This window comes from Zalophus californianus, chromosome 3, assembly GCF_009762305.2.
Source record: "Zalophus californianus isolate mZalCal1 chromosome 3, mZalCal1.pri.v2, whole genome shotgun sequence".
In the NCBI taxonomy this organism is placed as follows: domain Eukaryota; kingdom Metazoa; phylum Chordata; class Mammalia; order Carnivora; family Otariidae; genus Zalophus; species Zalophus californianus.
The window spans coordinates 85843640-85862822 of record NC_045597.1 but is presented as its reverse complement, the minus strand read 5'-3'; the positions used below and the strand labels follow the sequence as shown (position 1 = coordinate 85862822).

Here is a 19183-nt window from a genome sequence, read left to right as displayed (position 1 = left end):
TTTAGAGAGTTGAGCATTATCATCTATTTGTCCTTGGCTCTGGGGTCTTAATCAGATTCCAAGACAAAGCAAATGCCCACTCCACATCCAGCCACCCATTCAATAAATGGTGTTTTTTTTTTCAAGTTTTTATTTAAATTCCAGTTAGTTAACATACAGTGTAATATTAATTTCAGGTGTAGAGTTTAGCAATTCATCATGTATGTACAACACCCGGTGCTCATCACAACAACTACGCTCTTTAATACCTATCACCCATCTCGCCCATCCTCCCACCCGCCTCTCTTCTAGCAACATTCCATTTGTTCTCTATAGTTAGGAGTCTGTTTTCTGTTTTGCCTTTCTTTTTCTTCCCTCTCTGTTCATCTGTTTTGTTTCTTAAATTCCACATATGAATAAAATTATATGGTATTTGTCTTTGACTAACTTATTTTGCTTAGCATAGTACTCTCTAGCTCCATTCATGTTGTTGCAAATGGCAATAAGCATTTATTAAGTACCTGCTCAGGGCCCGGCCTTAGCCTGAGGGTTGGGGATGCAGGGAAGAGGGCAACAGGTCTCTGTCCTCTGGGAGCTCATTCTTTAGTGGGGAGCATGGGAGAAGCCAGATACCCACAATAACTGCTTATGCTAAGATGGGGGTCCAGTGAGAGAACGAAGGACTAGTCATAATGCCCTCCTAGGCCGGGTGGTGTGGGAAAGAGGAAGAAGGGTGTTCACCAGACAGTGGGAGAAGGTGAACAGGGTCACAGAATCCTGAAACAGCCTGAGGGTCTGGAATTCCAAGTGATCCGTCACTGCTAGGGCATGGAGTTTGAATTCAATTCTAGGAGCAGTAAGGAAAAGTTTTAAGAAAGAGAAGACCAGGGTGCCTGGGTGGCTCAGTTGGTTAAGCGACTGCCTTCGGCTCAGGTCATGATCCCAGGGTCCTGGGATCGAGACCCGCATTGAGCTCCATGCTCGGCAGGGGGCCTGCTTCTCCCTATCCCTCTGCAGCTTCCACTGCTTGTGCTCTCCTTCTCTCTCTCTCTCTCTCTCTCTCTCTCTCTCTCTCTCTCTCTCGCTGTGTCAAATAAATAAATAAATAAAATCTTTAAAAAAAAAAAAAAGGAAGGGAAGGGAATACCATGATTATATTTGAATTCCAGAAAGGTCTCCCTGGCAGTGACATGGAGGGATAGAGCCAGGGGGTGGGAGGCCAGGAGAGGGCTGCTACAGAGGTCCCAAGAAAGCTGATGAGGGATGGCCCAGAGAGTGGGAGCAGAGAAAGGGGGACAGAGAAAATATCCAGGGGATGGATGGTAGGTGGCTGGCTGATGGGAGGAGTCATGAGGGCTTCCAGACTTCCAATTTGAGTGAGATGGTTGATGGTGATACCTGTGGAGACTGCCAAAAGAGGAAGTGGCTAGAGCTGAATGTACTGGCCCATGAAAGCGGATGGTAAACATCTCTTCCCAGCTCTGTGTTCAGTGACATTGTGTTAGTAGCTTGAAATTGGCATTGGTGGGAATATTTACACCATAGAAATTGGCAAATGCAACAAATCAGAGCTTTTTCCCTAGGAGAGTTGGCGGTTAAACACTTAGAATCATCACCACTGAGTAATTAGGAGAAAGATGCTGGCCTCTGGATATGTTGAGTTTGGAGTGGCTAACAGGACCCTTGTATAAGATGATAGAGGCTTGGGTCAGCAGGAGGGACCCAGGAGAGCCCCCTCCCCAAGAGAAGGCAGAGAAGAGAGGCTCATGAGCCTGTACGAACGGGAACTGGTCAGGAGGGGAGGAGTCGAGGGATTCTCCATGGGATCTCCGCCCTTCTCTGTAGTTGGAGGGATGGCTGCGTTGGGGGGTGGGGGAGGGACTGGGCTTCAAGGTGAGGGAGAAGGTTGGAGATGACAGTGAAGTTGAGGAAAGGAGCAGATTGGGTTGGGTGGGGCCACTGGGGGCAGGGCCTGACTGGAGACCCCTGGGCACTCCCTGCAGCCGCACACCCCAGCTGGAGGGCCAGGGTGTTGTGAACAGAGTGGGTGAAAGAGGGAGCAAAGGCCCGAGGGATGAGGTAGAAAACGAGGTCCAATGAGAGTGGGTGCATAGAGCCCTGGAAAAATACTGGAGGTGGCACAGTCCTGGGAGATGACAGGGTCCAGGGTGGGCCAGGGATGTTGCAGGGGAGCCCAGCAAAGGCAGTTGGAGTTGAGGAGACTGGAGGTCACCATGTGTACATGACCCCACCCAGGGGCACAGAAGGAGCTGTGTGCCCAGGCACCTCTGTCTCCTCACCTGGAGCCAGCCCCCAGCCTGGCCTCCCAGCAGTGTGTGTCTTTCAGGGACGAGATTTACTGCCAGATCTGCAAGCAGCTGTCAGAGAACTTCAAAGCAAGCAGCTTGGCCCGGGGCTGGATCCTGCTCAGCCTTTGCCTGGGCTGCTTCCCACCCTCCGAGAGGTTCATGAAGGTGGGGAGGACCCAGGGCAGGGGCTGAAGGGGGGTGGGTTACAGCAAGCATGGCTTGGCTCTGGGCTCTCGAGCAGGTCCAGAAATCCCAGCCTTGCTCCTGCAAGCCAGGGTGGGCAGCTGTGCCTTCTGGGCCTCAGTTTCCCCATCTTTAAATGAAGACTCTGGACCTGGCTCCTTCCTGCCCCTATTCAGGTCTGGGCTCAGGCACCAAGACAGCTATTCTGAGGAGACAGTGAGGTGGTCAGTGAAATGTGCATTGAAAAGACAGAAGTGTCCCAGGAGTGGGCACCGACTGGGGACTGGCTACCGCGTCTCCATCTAGTCCTCAGAACTAAACCTGGAGGCGGGGTGTTGACAGGTGCTCCCGAGTGCTCAAAGCCCCAGGCCTCGCTGTTTAACAGAGCTTTGGTTCTGACTGTAAGAGTAATGTGTGGGAAATGCAGCCAGTCTAAAAAGAAAATAAAAGCCATCCCCACACCCAGAGGGACCTTCTGTTGTTCCCTGCATTTTGTGGTGTTACAGTCGTACTTGTGATCAGACAAGAGACAATCTCACTTCCTCTCGTGTCCCTTCCGGGACAGCAGGAGGCGTGGTCATGGGGCCATCTGCCCTGGGCACCCGGGCCACTCTAGACACCAGCAAACTCTTCCAGGCTGCATCTCCTCACAAAATCTCTCTGTGAGGCAAAAAGATTTTCAACAGATTTTGTCAGACATGTTTTAAATATTGACTCTCCTGCATTTTTCACCTACCTCCGTAAGTGTCTTCTTGTGGGGTAAACTTTTCCCAAATGCCATCTACATATAGCTATCCCAGGGAGTATTTAACTTGCTGATGGACATTTAGGGCCCATCTTCCCATTGCTCACCACCATACACACCATATATAGAGACAGGTCTGAATTATTGGGTATAAAAAGTGCACATTTTTCAACTATGCACTACTTAAAACGTAGTGACGAATTGGTCCTCAGAAATGCTGTGCCGATTTATATTCCTTCTCATGGTGTGAGAGAGTGCCCATCTCAACAGACTCTTGTCAACACCGAATATTATTATTTTATTTTTATTTTTTCCAGATTTAAATTTAAAGTGTACAATGTAGTGATTTTATATAGGTATATATTGCAAAATTATTACCACAATGAGGTCAGTTACCACATTCATCACCTCGCTTAGTTACAATGAGTATTATGACTTTTAGAACCTGGACAGGAGTGGAAAGTGGCCTCCATTCTCAGTGTCTTCCCCCTTCCCTCCCTCGCCAACCAGTATCTGCTGAACTTCATTGGTCAAGGGCCAGCTACCTACGGGCCCTTCTGTGCAGAGCGGCTGAGACGCACCTATGCCAACAGGGCGCGCACGGAGCCCCCCACCTGGCTGGAGCTGCAGGTAGGGGCCGGCAAGGGTGGAAGACCACCAGTGTGGGATGCTGCCAGCCCCCGTGGCTCCTCCAGCACCTGCCAGCAGGAAGCATGTCCTCTGGTCCCCTCCACCTCTCGTGGTGCCTTCTGCGCCTCTGGTCCCTATGGGTCACGCCTGGACTCAGCCTCCCTACGCATGGGAGGGCCTGAGTCTTCCTCTGTCCCCAGGCAGTCAAGTCCAAGAAGCACATCCCGATCCGTGTCGTGTTGGTGACTGGAGAGAGCCTGACTGTCATGGTCGACTCTGCCTCAACATCTCGGGAAGTCTGCCTGCACATTGCCCAAAAGCAGGGCCTCAGCGACCACCTGGGCTTTTCTCTGCAGGTGGCTGTGTATGACAAGGTACCACCAGGTGCCCCATCCATCTCCCACCTCCTTCGTACATGCAGGCCAGCTTGAGCCCTCCTACCACGTTAACCTGGCCACTGCTGCCCCCGTCAGACAGCACACCCACCCACCCACCCACCCACACACACACACACACAGAGGTAACCTGTCCTCCTGCATGAACACCCACATACTCATCCCAGTGGCTGCACCTTGGCCCCAGTGTCACACACATCTTGTAGGTCCCTTGCCACACCTGAGCAGCCCACACATAGACCAGGCACTCACACATCTTGCTGGAAGCCCCGTTGTGCCAGGGAGCCACAGACTCCTGTGCCCCAGATGGGAGGTTCACACCAGCACAGCCCCACCTGAACCTCACATCCTTTCCCAGCCTCTCCCAGCCTACCCCCATGCCCGCAGCCTCCGATTCAGCCATGCTCATGCCAATCAACCAATCCAAGATTTACAACCCCTGCATGCCAGCCTTGGACACCAATCCCTGCCTCCTTTGGGACGGGGTCTGTAGGGAGGCGTGTTTCAGACTGACAGGCAGGCCATGCCCCCATGTGGGGAAAACCCTCGGGTTCCCAGAGGACCGGCTGAGCATACCCTTACACCCGTGCGTCCTGAGGGTTGGTGTCCCCTGCGGTGCCTGGCACACAGCAGTCGCTAACCCCTGCCGCCCCTGATTCTGGCCTCAGTTCTGGTCCCTGGGCAGCGGGTGCGACCACGTGATGGATGCGGTCGCCCAGTGTGAGCAGCTGGCCCGCGAGAGGGGCGAGAACGAGCACCAGGCACCCTGGCGCATCTACTTCCGGAAGGAGTTCTTCACCCCCTGGCATGACTCCCAGGAGGACTCCATCAGTACCCAGCTCATTTACCGCCAAGTGCTACACGGGGTCTGGTCTGGCGAGTACAGCTTTGAGAAGGTGAGGGGACCCCACTGCCCCCAGAGCCCCGAGACGGACCCATCAGCCAGCCTGGGGGAGCACTGTGTTCCAGGGCAGGTTGGGGCTGCGGCCATCAGGGAGCACCCCACGGAACGGGATGTGAGGAACATGGAGAAGGGAGAGGCTAGGAACGTGTTCTTGGCGTGCAGGTCCCCAGGCCCCTCTGCTGGGTATGCAAGCTCTCCCCTCCCAGCCTTGGCCCACAGGTTTGTTCAGGCTTCTGGGATCCGACGCACCAGCAGCAGGCAGGGGAGGCCTTCCCTCAGCCCCAGGCCCACCTGGCTTCCCCATGGCAGCTGTTCGTGGGGCAATAGGAAGGCGGCCTTAGAGCCCTAGTGCTCAAGTTCCAGTCCCACCTGTGCCTGTTCCTGGCAGTGGGACCTCGGAATGTTATGTCACCTCAGGCTCAGGCCCTCTGGAAAGTGCAGAGAGGAGCCAGAGCTGTAAGGCTGTGAGCATCCAGGGAGGGGGGTCGTGCACCTGGTCCCCGGAGCTGCGCTACCCTGGTGCTTGCAGACCTTCCCGGGCCCGAGTCAGGAGGACACTGCTGTCAGGCTTGGAGCTGGCTGCAGCAAGCCTGGAGGCCTGCCTGAAATGGGGCAGTGGGCAAGGAGAGACAGGGGCACAGAGACAGGCCTCAGAGAGGCAGGCAGCTAGGTAACTCTGCAGGCCTTGGTCTCCCAGAGAGAAGAGAGCTGCCCACCTCCCATGGGGCCCTGAAGCAGGGAGCCCCGCCCCATGCTGGGCCATGCTGGTGCCTCACACAGGATCCTGCCCAAATGGATCCTTGCAGAAGCTGCACCGGGGTGGCCACTGGTCACCCTTGACGAGGAGGCGCTGGGTAAGACAGGGTAAAGGCCTTGCCCACACTTATCCTACTCAGCAGTGTTGGGGTTCCACCCAGGCCTCAGTGCTCCCTCCCCAACACTCACTGTCTACCTCAGAGTTGGGAGAGTGGCATGGGGGTTCACCCCTCGTCCTCGGGCAGAGGACCTGCGGGGCTTGGGCTGAGGCTGCCGGGAAGTTCCAGCCCGCCAGCAGGACAACAGCCTCCTGGGGCCTATTGGGCACACCGTGGTTCCAGTGTGCTGGGGACAGGGCAGGTCCGGCCTAACAGAGGTGACAGGACAGGTGGCTGCTCATGTTCCTGGCTCTTGCCTGAGGGCTGGTCATCTCCCCTGTGCTGGGACAAGAGCTGGGATGAGGCAGGGACTCATCTCCCCCGTGTTTGTTCCCGGGTTGTGCAGGAGGAAGAGCTGGTGCAGCTGCTGGCCCAGCACTGCTACGTGCGGCTCGGCGCCTCAGCGGGGAGCAAGGCCGTCCAGGAGCTGCTGCCCAGCTGCATCCCCTCCAAGCTGTACAGGACCAAGCCGCCAGAGAGGTGGGCTAGCCTCGTCACTGCCGCCCACGCCAAGGTCAGCCTCCACAGAAACTGGGCACTTGGGCTGTGTGGTCTCCTTTGGGGCGGGGCGCGGGGAGGGCCTCGGTGTGTAGAGGGTTGGAGGCCTCCCACTGGGGCACGGGAGACTTTGACTTGCCAGTTAGCCTAGCTCTATCTCTTGAGATTTAAACAGTCTTGTTCAGTCCAGCTCCCTATCAGAGGCCCACTCTACCATCCCTCCTCCCTTCCAGTCGGCATCTCAGGCAAGTTGGGGCAGCTCATCCCCATGCTCATTTCTACTGCAGGGTCTGGCTGGGCCTCTGCCTCTTGGCACGAGTGGGCATCCACAGCTGCCAACTACACACCACGCCTGTGCCCTCCGTACTGGCTCTGCACAGCAGGGAGGGCTGCCTGTCCTTTCTCCCTGCTTGGTCAGCCTGCACCATGTGAACACAGGTCCTCCGGGGGCTCATGCCTCTACCTCCCCACCAACACACGCCCGTGTCCTCAGGATCACCCACACTAGTGGGGGCTTCCGCTGCTCCCTGAACGTCATCCCACGAGGGGATAGCAAAGACGCACAGTCCCCCTGCCTCCCTTCCCCCGCCACAGGGGCAGCCGTCCCCAAACCTGCCCCCCATCAGAGCCTCCTTCCTCCCAGGGTGCTGAGCTCAGCAGTGAGGCCTGAAGTTCCAGGCACGACTCACTTTCACTGCTGCAGCTACTGCAGGAGAGCTGTGCATGCAGGGTGGGGCGGCCCTTGGTTAATACCTGCGCCCACCTCAATTATCCCCGTGACTCTGTGGACCAAGAAAGGGCAGGACAGGGAGCGGGGAAGAAGACAGCATTCTACCTACTTGTTAGGGACTGACAACCCAGTGGCAGGGAGATGAACCCCAGGTGAGTGGTTCAGGCAGCAGGGGCCATCCAAGTTCTGAGGACAGTGAGGATGGCCAACCAACATAGTCTCCATTCTGCCACGTGGAAAGGGGGTGCCCCAAGGGGGCCCATGGACGATGGTCCTGTGCACCTGTGGTTTGGAAAATACAGCTTTCTGTGTCCTGCTCTTAGGGAGTCGCAGTGCATAACCACTTATGAAAGACTCTGACAAGTCCTGCAGTAGAGAAGCCTGATTCTTTTACCCAACATTTCCCAGTCATATTGACCACCAAACCTTTGTTCTATGAGATGCTCATTAGCATCTCTTGGAAGCAGTTCTTGGTGATAGGCACTTGGGGAAGCAAAGCCCACTTGGTCACTTTTGGTGTTTCCCAGCCCGAGTGCATGTGTTCACAGGAGAGAGAGACCATGGGTTTTACGGCTTATAGGAGGGAGGACCAGAGGCACAAGTGAACCCAAATGAACATGAGTAAGAAGTGGCTTTGTAATTTGGGAAGGGAGAGCTGGGGTGAGGGTAAAAGGATTAGGAAATGTTACCCAACCACTTTTTTCCAAAGTGAACATAGTTACACAGATTTTTTTTTCATTAAACCACTTGAAAACATGTACGTTGCCAAATACATCAGAAAATATAAACAAATACAAAAAGAAAAGCAAAATCACCAACAATATCATATCAGTGAGATCATCCATCTTAACCTTGTGGTATAGATCCTTCTAGACTGTATTAATATGTACACAACAGAGATATAAATATGATAAGAGAGAAAGAAATAATACACCTTTTAAAAAATAAACACGGGATAGGATCATACAGCAAATTGCAACCTGCTTCTTCACTTAACCATGTAGCATGGGGCCATATTTCCATGTCACTAAATACTAATCTTCATGTTGATTTTTTTTCCCTTTTATCCTCTTTCTTCTTTCCCCCTTTTTTTTCTTCTTTTCATGTTCATTTTTAATGGCTGCATAGTACTGCAGTAATGAATTATAATTTACTGATTCTTGTTGATGTATGGTAAGGTCATTCTCCACTTTTCACTATTAAAACAACAGGGTGAACCACTTTGTAGATACAACTTTTATACACTCGACAGTTATTCACCAGGATAGATTTCTAGAGAGGAGATTTCAGAGTGTATGAACTTTCCACAATTCTTGATACGTGATGCCCCTTGCCAGATCACCCCTCAGATATGAGGCATCAATTTATATTGCGCAATCCAGGGTATGAATGTTACCCAACCACTTTTCAAACTGGCAACAAGGGAAATAACATTTTATTCAATGAATAGTAAAAAGAAAGTTCAGTTGGACACTATATAGCCAGCTATGGACCCAGAGCAGTGGAGACGGGGAGGGGGGTTGGGGAGGTGGAGAAGAAGCCAGGAAAGAGGGAGGGAGGAATGTCGACTGGGGGCAGGTTGAGATGAAGGTCCCTGAGAGTGGCCCACAGATAGGCAGAACTCCAGAGAAGACAGACGAAGTACTACGGACACAGAGATGCACACCAAACCAGGCCTCCTGCACGGAGCAAGATGCAAGCCCATAAGGCACACACATGTTGGTAGGAGCAGGCCCAAGCGTGCATGCATGGACAAGCCCACCTCATAGCTTTCCATGAGGCAACGAGGCACAGCCTGATCTACAGCCCTCTGGCACCCTGATGCTAAAGAGGAAGCAAGCCTTCCTCCCCTCTCAAAACCACCCGTGAGTGGTCCTCCACCAGGGCGGGTAAAATAGGGCTGCCCCAGCCCACCGGAGCCTCCCCACCAGCCCCCGATGGCACTGACCTCTCTTTAGGTAGAAGCTTCACAGAATGATCCAGCAAATGAACACCATGGGCACTGGGCCACTAGCTCGCTAAGGGGAAGCTGGGGCCGAGTGAGTGGGAGATGAGTGACGGAAGTGACCCATTGTGCCCCCCCTGCAGGCACAGTACACCCAGAAGCAGGCAAAGCCACTGGCCGTGCAGGAGCAGGTGGTGGACGCCGCCCGCCTGCAGTGGCCACTGCTCTTCTCCCGGCTCTTTGAGGTCACCACACTCTCCGGTAACGGGATCTGATGGCGGTGAGGGGGTGCAAGCAGGGCCCCCCCATGGGGCCAGCCTAAGCTTCACACCCCTGTCTCCCCGTGGCCAGGCCCCCGGCTGCCCAAAACTCAGCTGATCTTGGCAGTTAACTGGAAGGGGATATACTTCCTGGACCAGAAGGAGAAGATGCTCCTAGAACTCTCTTTCCCAGAGGTCATGAATCTGATCACCAACAGGTGGGTGTCCCAAGGGAAGATGCCGCAAATCTCTCTTTACGCTCAACCTTAGTCCTTGGGGGCTCCAGGAGAAACAGGGATAGAGGGAGGCACGTTGTCCCTGGCACCTGGCTGGGGGGCAGGCATGAGGATGGCCACTGGACTTAGGACCCCACACTCTCCTGCCACTGGGTTGGCACTACCCCGTTAAGTACTACGTCTGCACTTGAGGCATTGTTCTCTCAGGCTTCTCTTTAAAACCCAAATCTACATGGAAGGGGCCACAAAAGCTTGCAGCCTTTTGGATGTGCATTCATGAACAGGCTCCTTCCCTTCTTGTGGGCAAGAACTGGTCACATGGAAGGTATGGACCACCTGAGAGATGAAGTAAGGGATGGAGGCTGGGTGTGGGGCAGAGCGGCCTTGCAGGCCAGGCCGGGCCTCAGACACCCCCACCTCCATGGCTCTGCATACCTCTTGTCTTCTGAGAGTGCCTCCCAGCCCTTTGGGAAGGCCTGCCTATGCCCTGCCAGAGCCCCCCTTGGTTGAATCATACCCCAGTGTGCCATGACCATGATAATCATTACCAGTGTGGGAGGGGCGCACAATGGCCACCACTTCCGCGGGCCGACCATGCTGGGCCCCTGTCCCCACGACATGCAGGTGAATAAACTAAGACAGGAGGTGGCTCACCCAAGCTCACCAAGACAAGTGCCTCATCTCAACTCCAGCATTCTTTGCCGTGTCCCTATGGTGGCCCTGCACACCAGGCACCTCATGACCCACCCAGAGCTGAGCCCACACACTGGGGCTTGGCACCCCTCCACTGCCTTTGAAGCCCAAGGGACCCTGAGCTCTGGCTGTCATTTGCCCACTGCACACAGTAGTGCCTGGGACATGGGCTGACCTAAGCTCAGACCTTGGCCCTACCAGTGCCTCTGGTCAAGTCATCTGTAACTCAGGAGGGTCACCCCCTCTGAGGCTGTCAAGGGGCTGGAATGGGGAGGGTGGGAGAGGCTGTTGGTCACGTGGCATCCTTTGTCCCCTCAGGGAGGCCCAGGGTGGGCAGAGGCTGGTACTCTCCACGCTGCATGAAGAGGAGTACGAGTTCATGTCCCCCAGCAGTGTGGCCATCGCCGAGCTGGTAGCCATGTTTCTGGAGGGCTTGAAGGAGAGGTCCGTGTTCGCCATGGCCCTGCAGGACAGGAAGGCCACAGGTGCCCAGCCAGGCAGGGAGGGCTGGATCGTGTGGTCAGTGGGAGGGTGGCTGGCTTATCCCCATGTCTCAGTGGCCATGCGGCAGGGCTCCAGGAGGGACCTGAGCAGAGGGAGGGAAAGAGGGCCATGAAGCACAGTGGGGGGCTGCTTTGGGCAAAGCCCTCCCTTCTACAAAATGACGGGCTAAAGGCAGTGGTCTCAAAGGCCCCAAGGCGAAGCTAGTTGAGGAAGCTCAGGGAAAGACCCACTCCCTCCCCCTGCAGAGAAGAGCCAGGCCGCCAGCCTGAGCTTTGGGTACCATCCCCACAGCCACCCTGTTTCCCATTCACAGACAAGGCACCAGAAGCTCGGAGAAGGGAAGCAGTTTGTCCAGGGTCACACAGCTCAGGGTGGGGACTGAGCCCTAGTGGTGTAGTTGTTGGCCACACCTTCCCTGCAGGCCCCCACTCCAGCAAGAGCTGAGCACTCCTGGGAATTAGGTGGTGCGGTTACTGCAGGGGCCTCAGGAGGGGTTGGGGAGGCTCCCTGGGACGGAGAGGAAGGGCTGTGCGTGCCAGGAAGTAACATCATGCCTGGTGCCCATTCTGTCCCCAAACTGCCCAAAAAGGAGGGATTATTGTGTCTCCTCACAGAGGAGGAAACCAGCTCAGGAGGCCTCACAGAACTGAGAGCAGGTCCTCTGAGGCTGGGGCTGCAGCCAGAGCTCCCCGGCCCCTGCCTGAAAGGGGTGAGGGGGCGGCTGTGTGCCTGGCAATCCCACCACCACTCAGCCTCACGGTGGCTGTGGGCCCACCACTCTGTCTTGCTTTCCTTACCCACCAAAGGAGACAAGCCACGAAGTACCAGCACGGTCTCTGGTCTCTGCCTAGCCCTTGGTAAGTGGTGGCTCTTCTGCCCCTGTGTGTGACCTGAAATTGCAGATGACACCACCCTCGTGCCCTTCAAGAAGGGGGACCTGCTGATCCTGACAAAGAAGCAGGGGCTGTTGGCCTCTGAGAACTGGACCCTGGGCCAGAATGACAGGACGGGCAAGACAGGACTGGTGCCCATGGCCTGCCTCTATGCCATCCCAACAGTCACCAAGCCCTCGGCCCAGCTGCTGGTAACTCATATGCTCATCTGTCCTCAGGCTGGGCACCTGTGGGCACAGGAGGAAGGGCCTGCTTGCTAGCTCAGGAGCTCGTGCCCCACCTTGCAGAGGGCCAGGAGGTCTGCTCTGCGGGCCCTGTCATCCCCCTAGGGCAACCACGAAGCGGGCACGGTGTCTGTGCACGGCCTTGCCCAGCGCTTGGCATTTCATAGATGTTCCTGCTCCAGTGTGTCCTGGGAGCAAACCCATCCTTTCCCACTGTCAGCCTCATTTTTTTTTAAGATTTTATTTATTTATTTGACAGAGAGAGAGAGAGATAGTGAGAGCAAGAACACAAGCAGGGGGAGTGGGAGAGGGAGAAGCAGGCCTCCCTCGGAGCAGGGAGCCCGATGCGGGGCTCGATCCCAGGACCCCGGGATCATGACCTGAGCCGAAGGCAGATGCCCAACGACTGAGCCACCCAGGCGCCCCTTTCAGCCTCATTTAAACCTGACCCAAGGGGGCGCCTGGGTGACTCAGTTGGTTAAGCGGCTGCCTTCGCCCCAGGTTATGGTCCCAGGGTCCTGGGATCGAGCCCCGCATCGGGCTCCCTGCTCAGCGGGAAGCCTGCTTCTCCCTCTCCCACTCTCCCTGCTTATGTACCCTCTCTCACTGTGTCTCTCTCTGTCAAATAAATAAATAAAATCTTTAAAAAGTAAAAAAAGAAATAAACCTGACCCAAGGGGGCTCAGATCTCCACCCACCCCGGCCCCCCAAAACCAGCCCCACAGGACAGAAGGCACTCCAGTGCTCGCATATTGAGTGCCAACTGTGTGCCCCGTGCACTACGGCGCTGAGCACAGTAGCGACTCTCCCCTCGAGGAGCGTGTGGGCAAACTGCCAACTGATGGCTAGTATTCAAAGTGCCACCCAAAGAAGCACTGGTGGTTCTAGGAGCCAGTGATAGGGTAGGGGCGCATGCTGTCTGGAAGGCATCCCTGAGGAAGTGACATTGTGCTGGGGCCTGAGGAAGGTAGGGAACCAGGCAGACAGGGTCCGTGAGAGGTGCCCTGGGGCAGGGGAGCCTGGTAGGTCAGAGAAGCCCTCCTAAGGGAAAGGAACAGGCTTGGAGACGTTGAGTCATGGGTCATGGGTCACACAGAAGGTGACATGGGAGGGCCTGTGCAGCCCTGTGGTCAGTCCCTCCCATGGCACTGGAGCAACCAGGCCAGGAAGGAGCCCATGGGAAGAGCCCTGTGGGCAGTGGAACCCCTGGGCCTGTGCCTCCACAGAGCTTGCTGGCCATGTCACCGGAGAAGCGAAAGCTGGCAGTCCAGGACGGGCAGCCCCCAGAGCCACTGCCCGAGGAGCAGCCCAAGGACAAGCCACACACCCTGGAGGAATTCTCCTACGAGTTTTTTAGGTGCCCACTCAGGCCCCCACCAGGCCCTGCAGCCCCTCTGTACTCCCTGAGGGTTACAGGCAGGTGCTGTGTCCACCAGTCCTCCCCAGGGGGAAAGGGGACCCTCTGACCCTCCCACGGCCACCCTGGGAGGGCAGGGGGAGTGAGCCTTGGTCTCTGCCCCAACAGTGCACACCTGGTAGGCGGGTGGGGAGAGGAAGGAGAAGCATGGGCAGAGGCTTGAGAAGGGCCCTCACAGCAGCTTCCATCCCTGACAGGGCCCCAGAGAAGGAGACAGTCAGCAGGGCCATGTTCCCCCTGGCCCGGATGCGGGGCCACCTGTGGGCCCACTCATCCGAGCCCCTGCGGCAGCCTCTGCTCAGGCGTGTCCACGCCAACACCGAGCTCCGGGACCTCGCCTGTCAGATCTTCATCGATATCCTTCCCCAGCCAGCCTGCCCCAGCTCTGTGCCAGCCCCACGGCTTCCCTGTGAAGGGCGCAGGCCCCACAGAGCGCAGGGCAGAGGCAATATGCAACTCACGGGGCCGGTCACGAGTCAGCGTGGGGTCAGGGCCAGGCTCGGAGGTAACAGGCAGCCATGCTGGCACATTCTCCTTGACGGCCACACCCATCCTCAGGTACATGGGTGACTACCCTTCGCGACAGGCCTGGACCTCCGTGGAGCTCACCGACCAGATCTTCTCGTCAGCCCTCCAGGACTCAGCCCTGCAGGATGAGGTCTACTGCCAGATCCTGAAGCAGCTGACACACAACACCACGAGGTCTGCAGGGGACAGGATGGGGCCAGAGGGCACCAGCCTCCATGCCCAGGCCCCTTCAGTCTTCACCCTAGCCTCCAGAGGCTGTGCCCAGTGTTCAGCTCATGGGGGCCGCCCAGCCTGCCCAGGCGCTGACAGTCTCAGTGGGAAGGCGGGGACCCTCATCTGTCCTGCTGACCTCTTGGGGGTGGTCAGAGCAGGGAGGGAAACGGACCTGCCTTAGTCCCTCCCTTCTCCCACTCTTTCTCCTCTGTGCCCCAGGCGTGCTATGGGCTCTCTAAACCTCAGTGCCCCCCTCCATAAAATGGGCACAATGGTATCTCCACCCCATTTTATGCGTGTGAAAGCCTTTTGAGGCATCAGGTCGCTGGGCAGCCGGCTTCCTCGTCCATGGCCTCAGGAAGGCCTCACACCCCATGTCTCCGAGGTGGCTGGCAGGCCCAGGCCTTTAGGGGGGCCCTTTCTGGACTGACCGGCGCCGCCACGTCCAGGTACAGCGAGGAGCGCGGCTGGCAGTTGCTGTGGCTCTGTACCGGCCTCTTCCCACCCGGCAAGGCACTGCTGCCCCACGCTCAGAAGTTCGTAGACACGCGGAGGAAGAAGCTGCTGGCCCCCGACTGCAGCCGCCGCATCCACAGGATCCTGAGGTGAGCCTGCCAGCTCCCACTCCCTCAGGAGCATCCACCTGTGGATGCGGACGGGCCCATCCGGAGCTCGTGCCCAGTGGGGACACTTGTCAGGGGAGCCAGATTCTGTGTCCTCTCCAGGCCCCCAGCAAACTGGGCAGAAGCTGGAGAGTGAGGCTCTCCGAAGGTCTCAGAGAGGCCTGGACGGTCCGTGGGGGTTGCCAGCAGGCTCAGTCTTAGCCATGAGCTCTCGCTTCTCTCAACGGCTGCCTGGCCCGGGGCACACAGGGAACTGCCTGGAGGCCAGAATATGACCTCCATGCCCCAAGCCACCCATTGCCCCACCTAGTCCAGGCAAGAGTGGCCAAGACCAGAGGCCAATCCCTGCCAGTCCATGTGGCCAGCCCTCCCACTGTGGAGCAGTTCTCCCTTGGCTCTGTCTTGATTCTCTCCACACCACCTGCTCTGTCTGGCTCGGCTTCCTGTGGCTGTGGGAGAGGGTGGGTTGGCCATGGTCATGGAGGGGGAGGTGGGTGCCCTCAGGGAGGCCCTGCGGCGGTCCTTGACTCCTGCCTGATGCCCCTGCTGTGTGAGAATGAGAACCCAACTCTCCCTGGGCACTAGTGCTCCACCCAGGAGGCTCTGGTCAGCCCAGGTCCTTTTCCTGTTTGTGTCCCAGGCCTTTCCAGCCTCCTCAGAGCTGCAGGGCATCTGGGAAGCAAGTCCAGGCTGGCCTCTGGGCCTGGTGCTGAGCACCCCGGGCAGGGGCAGCACCCGAGTCCTACATCCTCCACTGGGGTTACAGAGTTATTTATTGTTTGTGTCTGGCACAGAGTTTAGCTTGGAGGTGGTGGCTGGGGCCTGGGCTGGGCTGGGCTGAGGGTAAGCAGGGGTGGCTGGGGCCTGGGCTGGGCTGGGCTGGGGGTAAGCAGGGTGGCGTGCTCAGCCTTGTCCTGCTCTAGGACAGGACCCCGGAAGCAGCCCCCACACCCGGTGGAGGTGGAGGCCATGGAGCAGAACATCTCCCGCATCTGCCACAAGATCTACTTCCCCAACGACACTAGCGAGGTGAGCCCCTATCCGCCCCGCCTGAGGAACTGGCTTCCCAGGCTCCTAGCCTGCAGCCCCCAGCAAAGTCCCTCCGCACCACGGTTACCCATGGAGGGCCAAAAGGAACAGACTGACACTGTTTTTAGAGTTAGAGTGGGCCTCTCAGCTTCACCGGCTCCTACCCGGCCCATCAGACATTAACTGAGTTGCCCTGCACCCTCAGGTGCTCAAGGCCAGCACAGGGAGGGTCTACCCCGCAGAGGGTGCTGCTAGTGTGGCAGGAGGTCCCACAGGTCTAGGGGGCACTCCTGGCCAAGGTGCAGGAGAGAGGAGGCCACAAGGGTAGGCAGCAAAGCCAAGTGCCAGGGCATGGAGCCCCCACGGGCTTCTGACCCTGCCCTGGGCGTGGGGGGAAGAAGTGCTGCCCTTAGGCGCGCCTGTGGACCAAGCCCCTGTTGGCTTCTGGGGCAGCGAAGGACAGAGGGGAGACATGAGGCCCCAGCTGTGTGGAAAGGGCTCCAGCCACATGGCAGCAGTGAGGTGCAGAGGGGGGCTGCGGACCATGCTCCCTTGCAGTCTCTCCCAGCAGTCTTTATGGTCTTGGGGACAGTGGGTCCGATAAGGAAAGTTCCCACAGTCTGGCTGCAGGGCTCTCAAAGCAAGTTCAAAAGGCCAAGCCCCCTGGGCCCCAAGACAGACAACTCTGACCGAATAACATAAGCATCCGGCCAGTTTTCTTTTTCTTTTTTTTTTTTTTTTAAAGATTTTATTTATTTGACAGAAAGAGATAGCGAGAGTAGGAACACAAGCAGGGGGAGGGGGAAAGGAAGAAGCAGGCTCCCCGCTAAGCAGGGAGCCCGATGCGGGGCTCGATCCCAGGACCCTGGGATCAGGACCTGAGCCGAAGGCAGCCACTTAACCGACTGAGCCACCCAGGCGCCCCCGGGCCAGTTTTCTAGAAGGGAAGGCTTCTCCTTCTCAGACTATGGCACATCTAGCCAACCTTCTTTTTTTTTCTTTTTTTTTTTTTTGTAAGATTTATTTATTTATTTTAGAGAGAAAGAGAGAGCTCATGTGCAAGCACACAGGAGCAGGGGGAAGGGCAGGGAAACAGGGGAAGAGAGAGAGAGAGAGAGAGAATCCCAAGCAGACTCCCTGTTGAGCATGGAGTCAGGCGGAGCTCTGTCTCAGGACCCTGAGATCATGGCCTGAGCTAAAATCACAAGCTGGACACTCAACCGACTGAGCCACCCAGGCACCCCTCCTGCCAGTCTTAAGGAGAAACAAGCACCAGGTTGTAAGGCTGTGAGCCTCGTCCTGAGACATTTACCCACTGCCTCTCCGCCCAGATGCTGGAGGTGGGCACCTACAGCCGGGTGCGGGACGTATGCCAGAGTGTCATCACCAGGCTGCAGCTGGCCTCCTGGGGAGGCTGCAGCCTCTTCATCAAGATCGCTGACAAGGTGCAGTTGGCTGGGTGGGCCAGGGGTGGCGGGAAAGGCGGGCATGTGTCTGGTGTATGTGGCATTCTCCCCCGTGTACTGGGCCAGGCCCCTCACTGCACACGGGCTGTCAGGATGAAGGGAGGTGAGCTTATGGAGCAGCACGATGTGGGGGCAAGTGAGAGCCAACTCTGAGCGGCGCCCAGCCTCCCAGGCCATAGATGGCCTGGCCGGACACAGGCCCTTGGCACCCCCAGGAGGGCTCTCCCCTGGCAGCCCTTCTACCTGCACACGTCCCTCTGCCTTCCTCCCCACCCACCCCAGGTCATCAGCCAGAAGGAGGGAGACTTCTTCTTTGACTCCTTGCGGCAAGTGTCTGATTGGGTGAAGAAAAACAAACCCCAGAAAGAAGGTAAGGGGAGCAGCGTGGGGGCAAGGAAGGAGGGATGTGGCTGGGATGGAGGGGGTGGGGGTGGGGGAGGGACAGTCTGCCTTCCTGGGCCAGGGTCAGAAGGTTCCCCTGGCACCTCTTGCATGGCCCCTGCCCATTCATTCATTCATTCCCCCTTATATCCCCTGGGTCATGGCTGTGGCTAGACCTGGGGCCAGGCAGGCAGGGCAGGGCACGGGGCGAGGCCTAGAACAGATGGTTGGACTGCCGGCGATGAAGGCTATGTGGGGGCCTGACACCCTGGAGGGAGTGGCCTCTACACTACTCCTGAAGGATGAGGAAGAGTCGGGGGTCAGGGAGGAAGAGGGGATGAGGCTTTCCAGCAGGGGAGGCCGCAGGAGCAAATACAGCAGTGATGCGGGGTTGGGGGTACATCAAGGCGCGGGTGCTGCAGGCCCTGTGCTCCGGGGGGGGGGGGGGGTGGGCAGAATGCCCTGGCCACAAGAGGGGGAGGGGAGCACAGGTCCAAGTGCCTACTGGGCCAGAGGACAGCCTTGGTGCTCACTGCCTGCCCCCTGCCCAGGGGCCCCCGTGACGCTCCCCTACCGGGTGTACTTCATGCGGAAACTGTGGCTCAATGTGACCCCGGGGAAGGACATAAACGCAGACACCATACTTCATTACCACCAGGTACCTGGGTGGGCCCCCTCCTGGTGGGTATCTGGGCCCACCTTCACTCCGTCACATACGCGCCCTGAGAGGTAGTACAGGAAGCAGCAGCTCCCAGCCGCCTTGCTCCGGGGCACGCCCCCCAACCTCCAGGGGCTTCTGGAGGCCCTTGAGGCCCCATGTGGTGTGCAGGCTGAACCCCTGAGGGTTCCGCAGCCAGGAGCAGAGGGACAGCCTTTGGGGACAGTGACTATACCAGCGCCTGCAGTGTGGTTGCTGGGAAGGGGCGGGGGGAACGGAGGGTCCCGACTACTCAGGGGTAGGGCAGGCCACCACCTCCACGGTGAGACGTCCGGGAGCCCAGCCCTGACTTGATGGTCATTGCCCCTGCCAGAAACCCTCCCCTCTGTCCCCTGCCACCTGAGCACGAAGGGTCAGGGGCAGCTGCCTAAAGCCAACGTGTCCATCACTCAGGAGCTGCCCAAGTACCTTCGTGGGTTCCACAAGTGTGCACGGGAGGATGCTGTCCACCTGGCAGGCCTCATCTACAAGGCCCAGTTTGACAATGACCGGTCCCAGCTAGCTAGTATCCCCAAGATCCTGCGGGAACTTGTGCCTGAGAACCTCACACGTCTAATGTCCTCGGAGGAATGGAAAAAGGTCTTTGATGCAGCTGGGGAGGGGGCCCTGGGGTACCTGGGGGCTGGGCCCCACCTGGGCAAGATGAGCACATTCTGGGCATGGAGGGTATGCTGGGTCTGTGAGTGTCAGCCCTTCCCCATGCTGTCCACAGCACCTCAGAGATGGGTTCTCTGTGTGCAGAGGACACACGTGGCTCTAAGTGGCC

The 19183-nt window shown here is 57.5% G+C and overlaps 1 protein-coding gene across 8 annotated transcripts in view; it reads left to right on the top strand.

Moving 5' to 3' along the window:
* MYO7B (myosin VIIB) overlaps window positions 1-19183 on the top strand; it is a 98540-nt gene that overhangs the window by 77193 nt on the left and 2164 nt on the right. For 6 of the 8 annotated variants that reach the window (XM_027588704.2, XM_027588707.2, XM_027588709.2 and 3 more), the window contains 18 exons: window positions 2327-2453; window positions 3727-3846; window positions 4047-4220; window positions 4910-5137; window positions 6406-6573; window positions 9376-9493; window positions 9584-9710; window positions 10740-10906; window positions 11828-12009; window positions 13269-13462; window positions 13657-13814; window positions 14008-14161; window positions 14650-14805; window positions 15747-15852; window positions 17184-17297; window positions 17601-17688; window positions 18251-18357; window positions 18811-18996. In XM_027588704.2, the coding sequence (XP_027444505.1) occupies window positions 2327-2453; window positions 3727-3846; window positions 4047-4220; window positions 4910-5137; window positions 6406-6573; window positions 9376-9493; window positions 9584-9710; window positions 10740-10906; window positions 11828-12009; window positions 13269-13462; window positions 13657-13814; window positions 14008-14161; window positions 14650-14805; window positions 15747-15852; window positions 17184-17297; window positions 17601-17688; window positions 18251-18357; window positions 18811-18996 (2674 nt within the window). The remainder of the gene's footprint in view (window positions 1-2326; window positions 2454-3726; window positions 3847-4046; window positions 4221-4909; window positions 5138-6405; window positions 6574-9375; window positions 9494-9583; window positions 9711-10739; window positions 10907-11827; window positions 12010-13268; window positions 13463-13656; window positions 13815-14007; window positions 14162-14649; window positions 14806-15746; window positions 15853-17183; window positions 17298-17600; window positions 17689-18250; window positions 18358-18810; window positions 18997-19183) is intronic. The other 2 variants (XM_027588705.2, XM_027588708.2) reach the window with 1 other exon arrangement.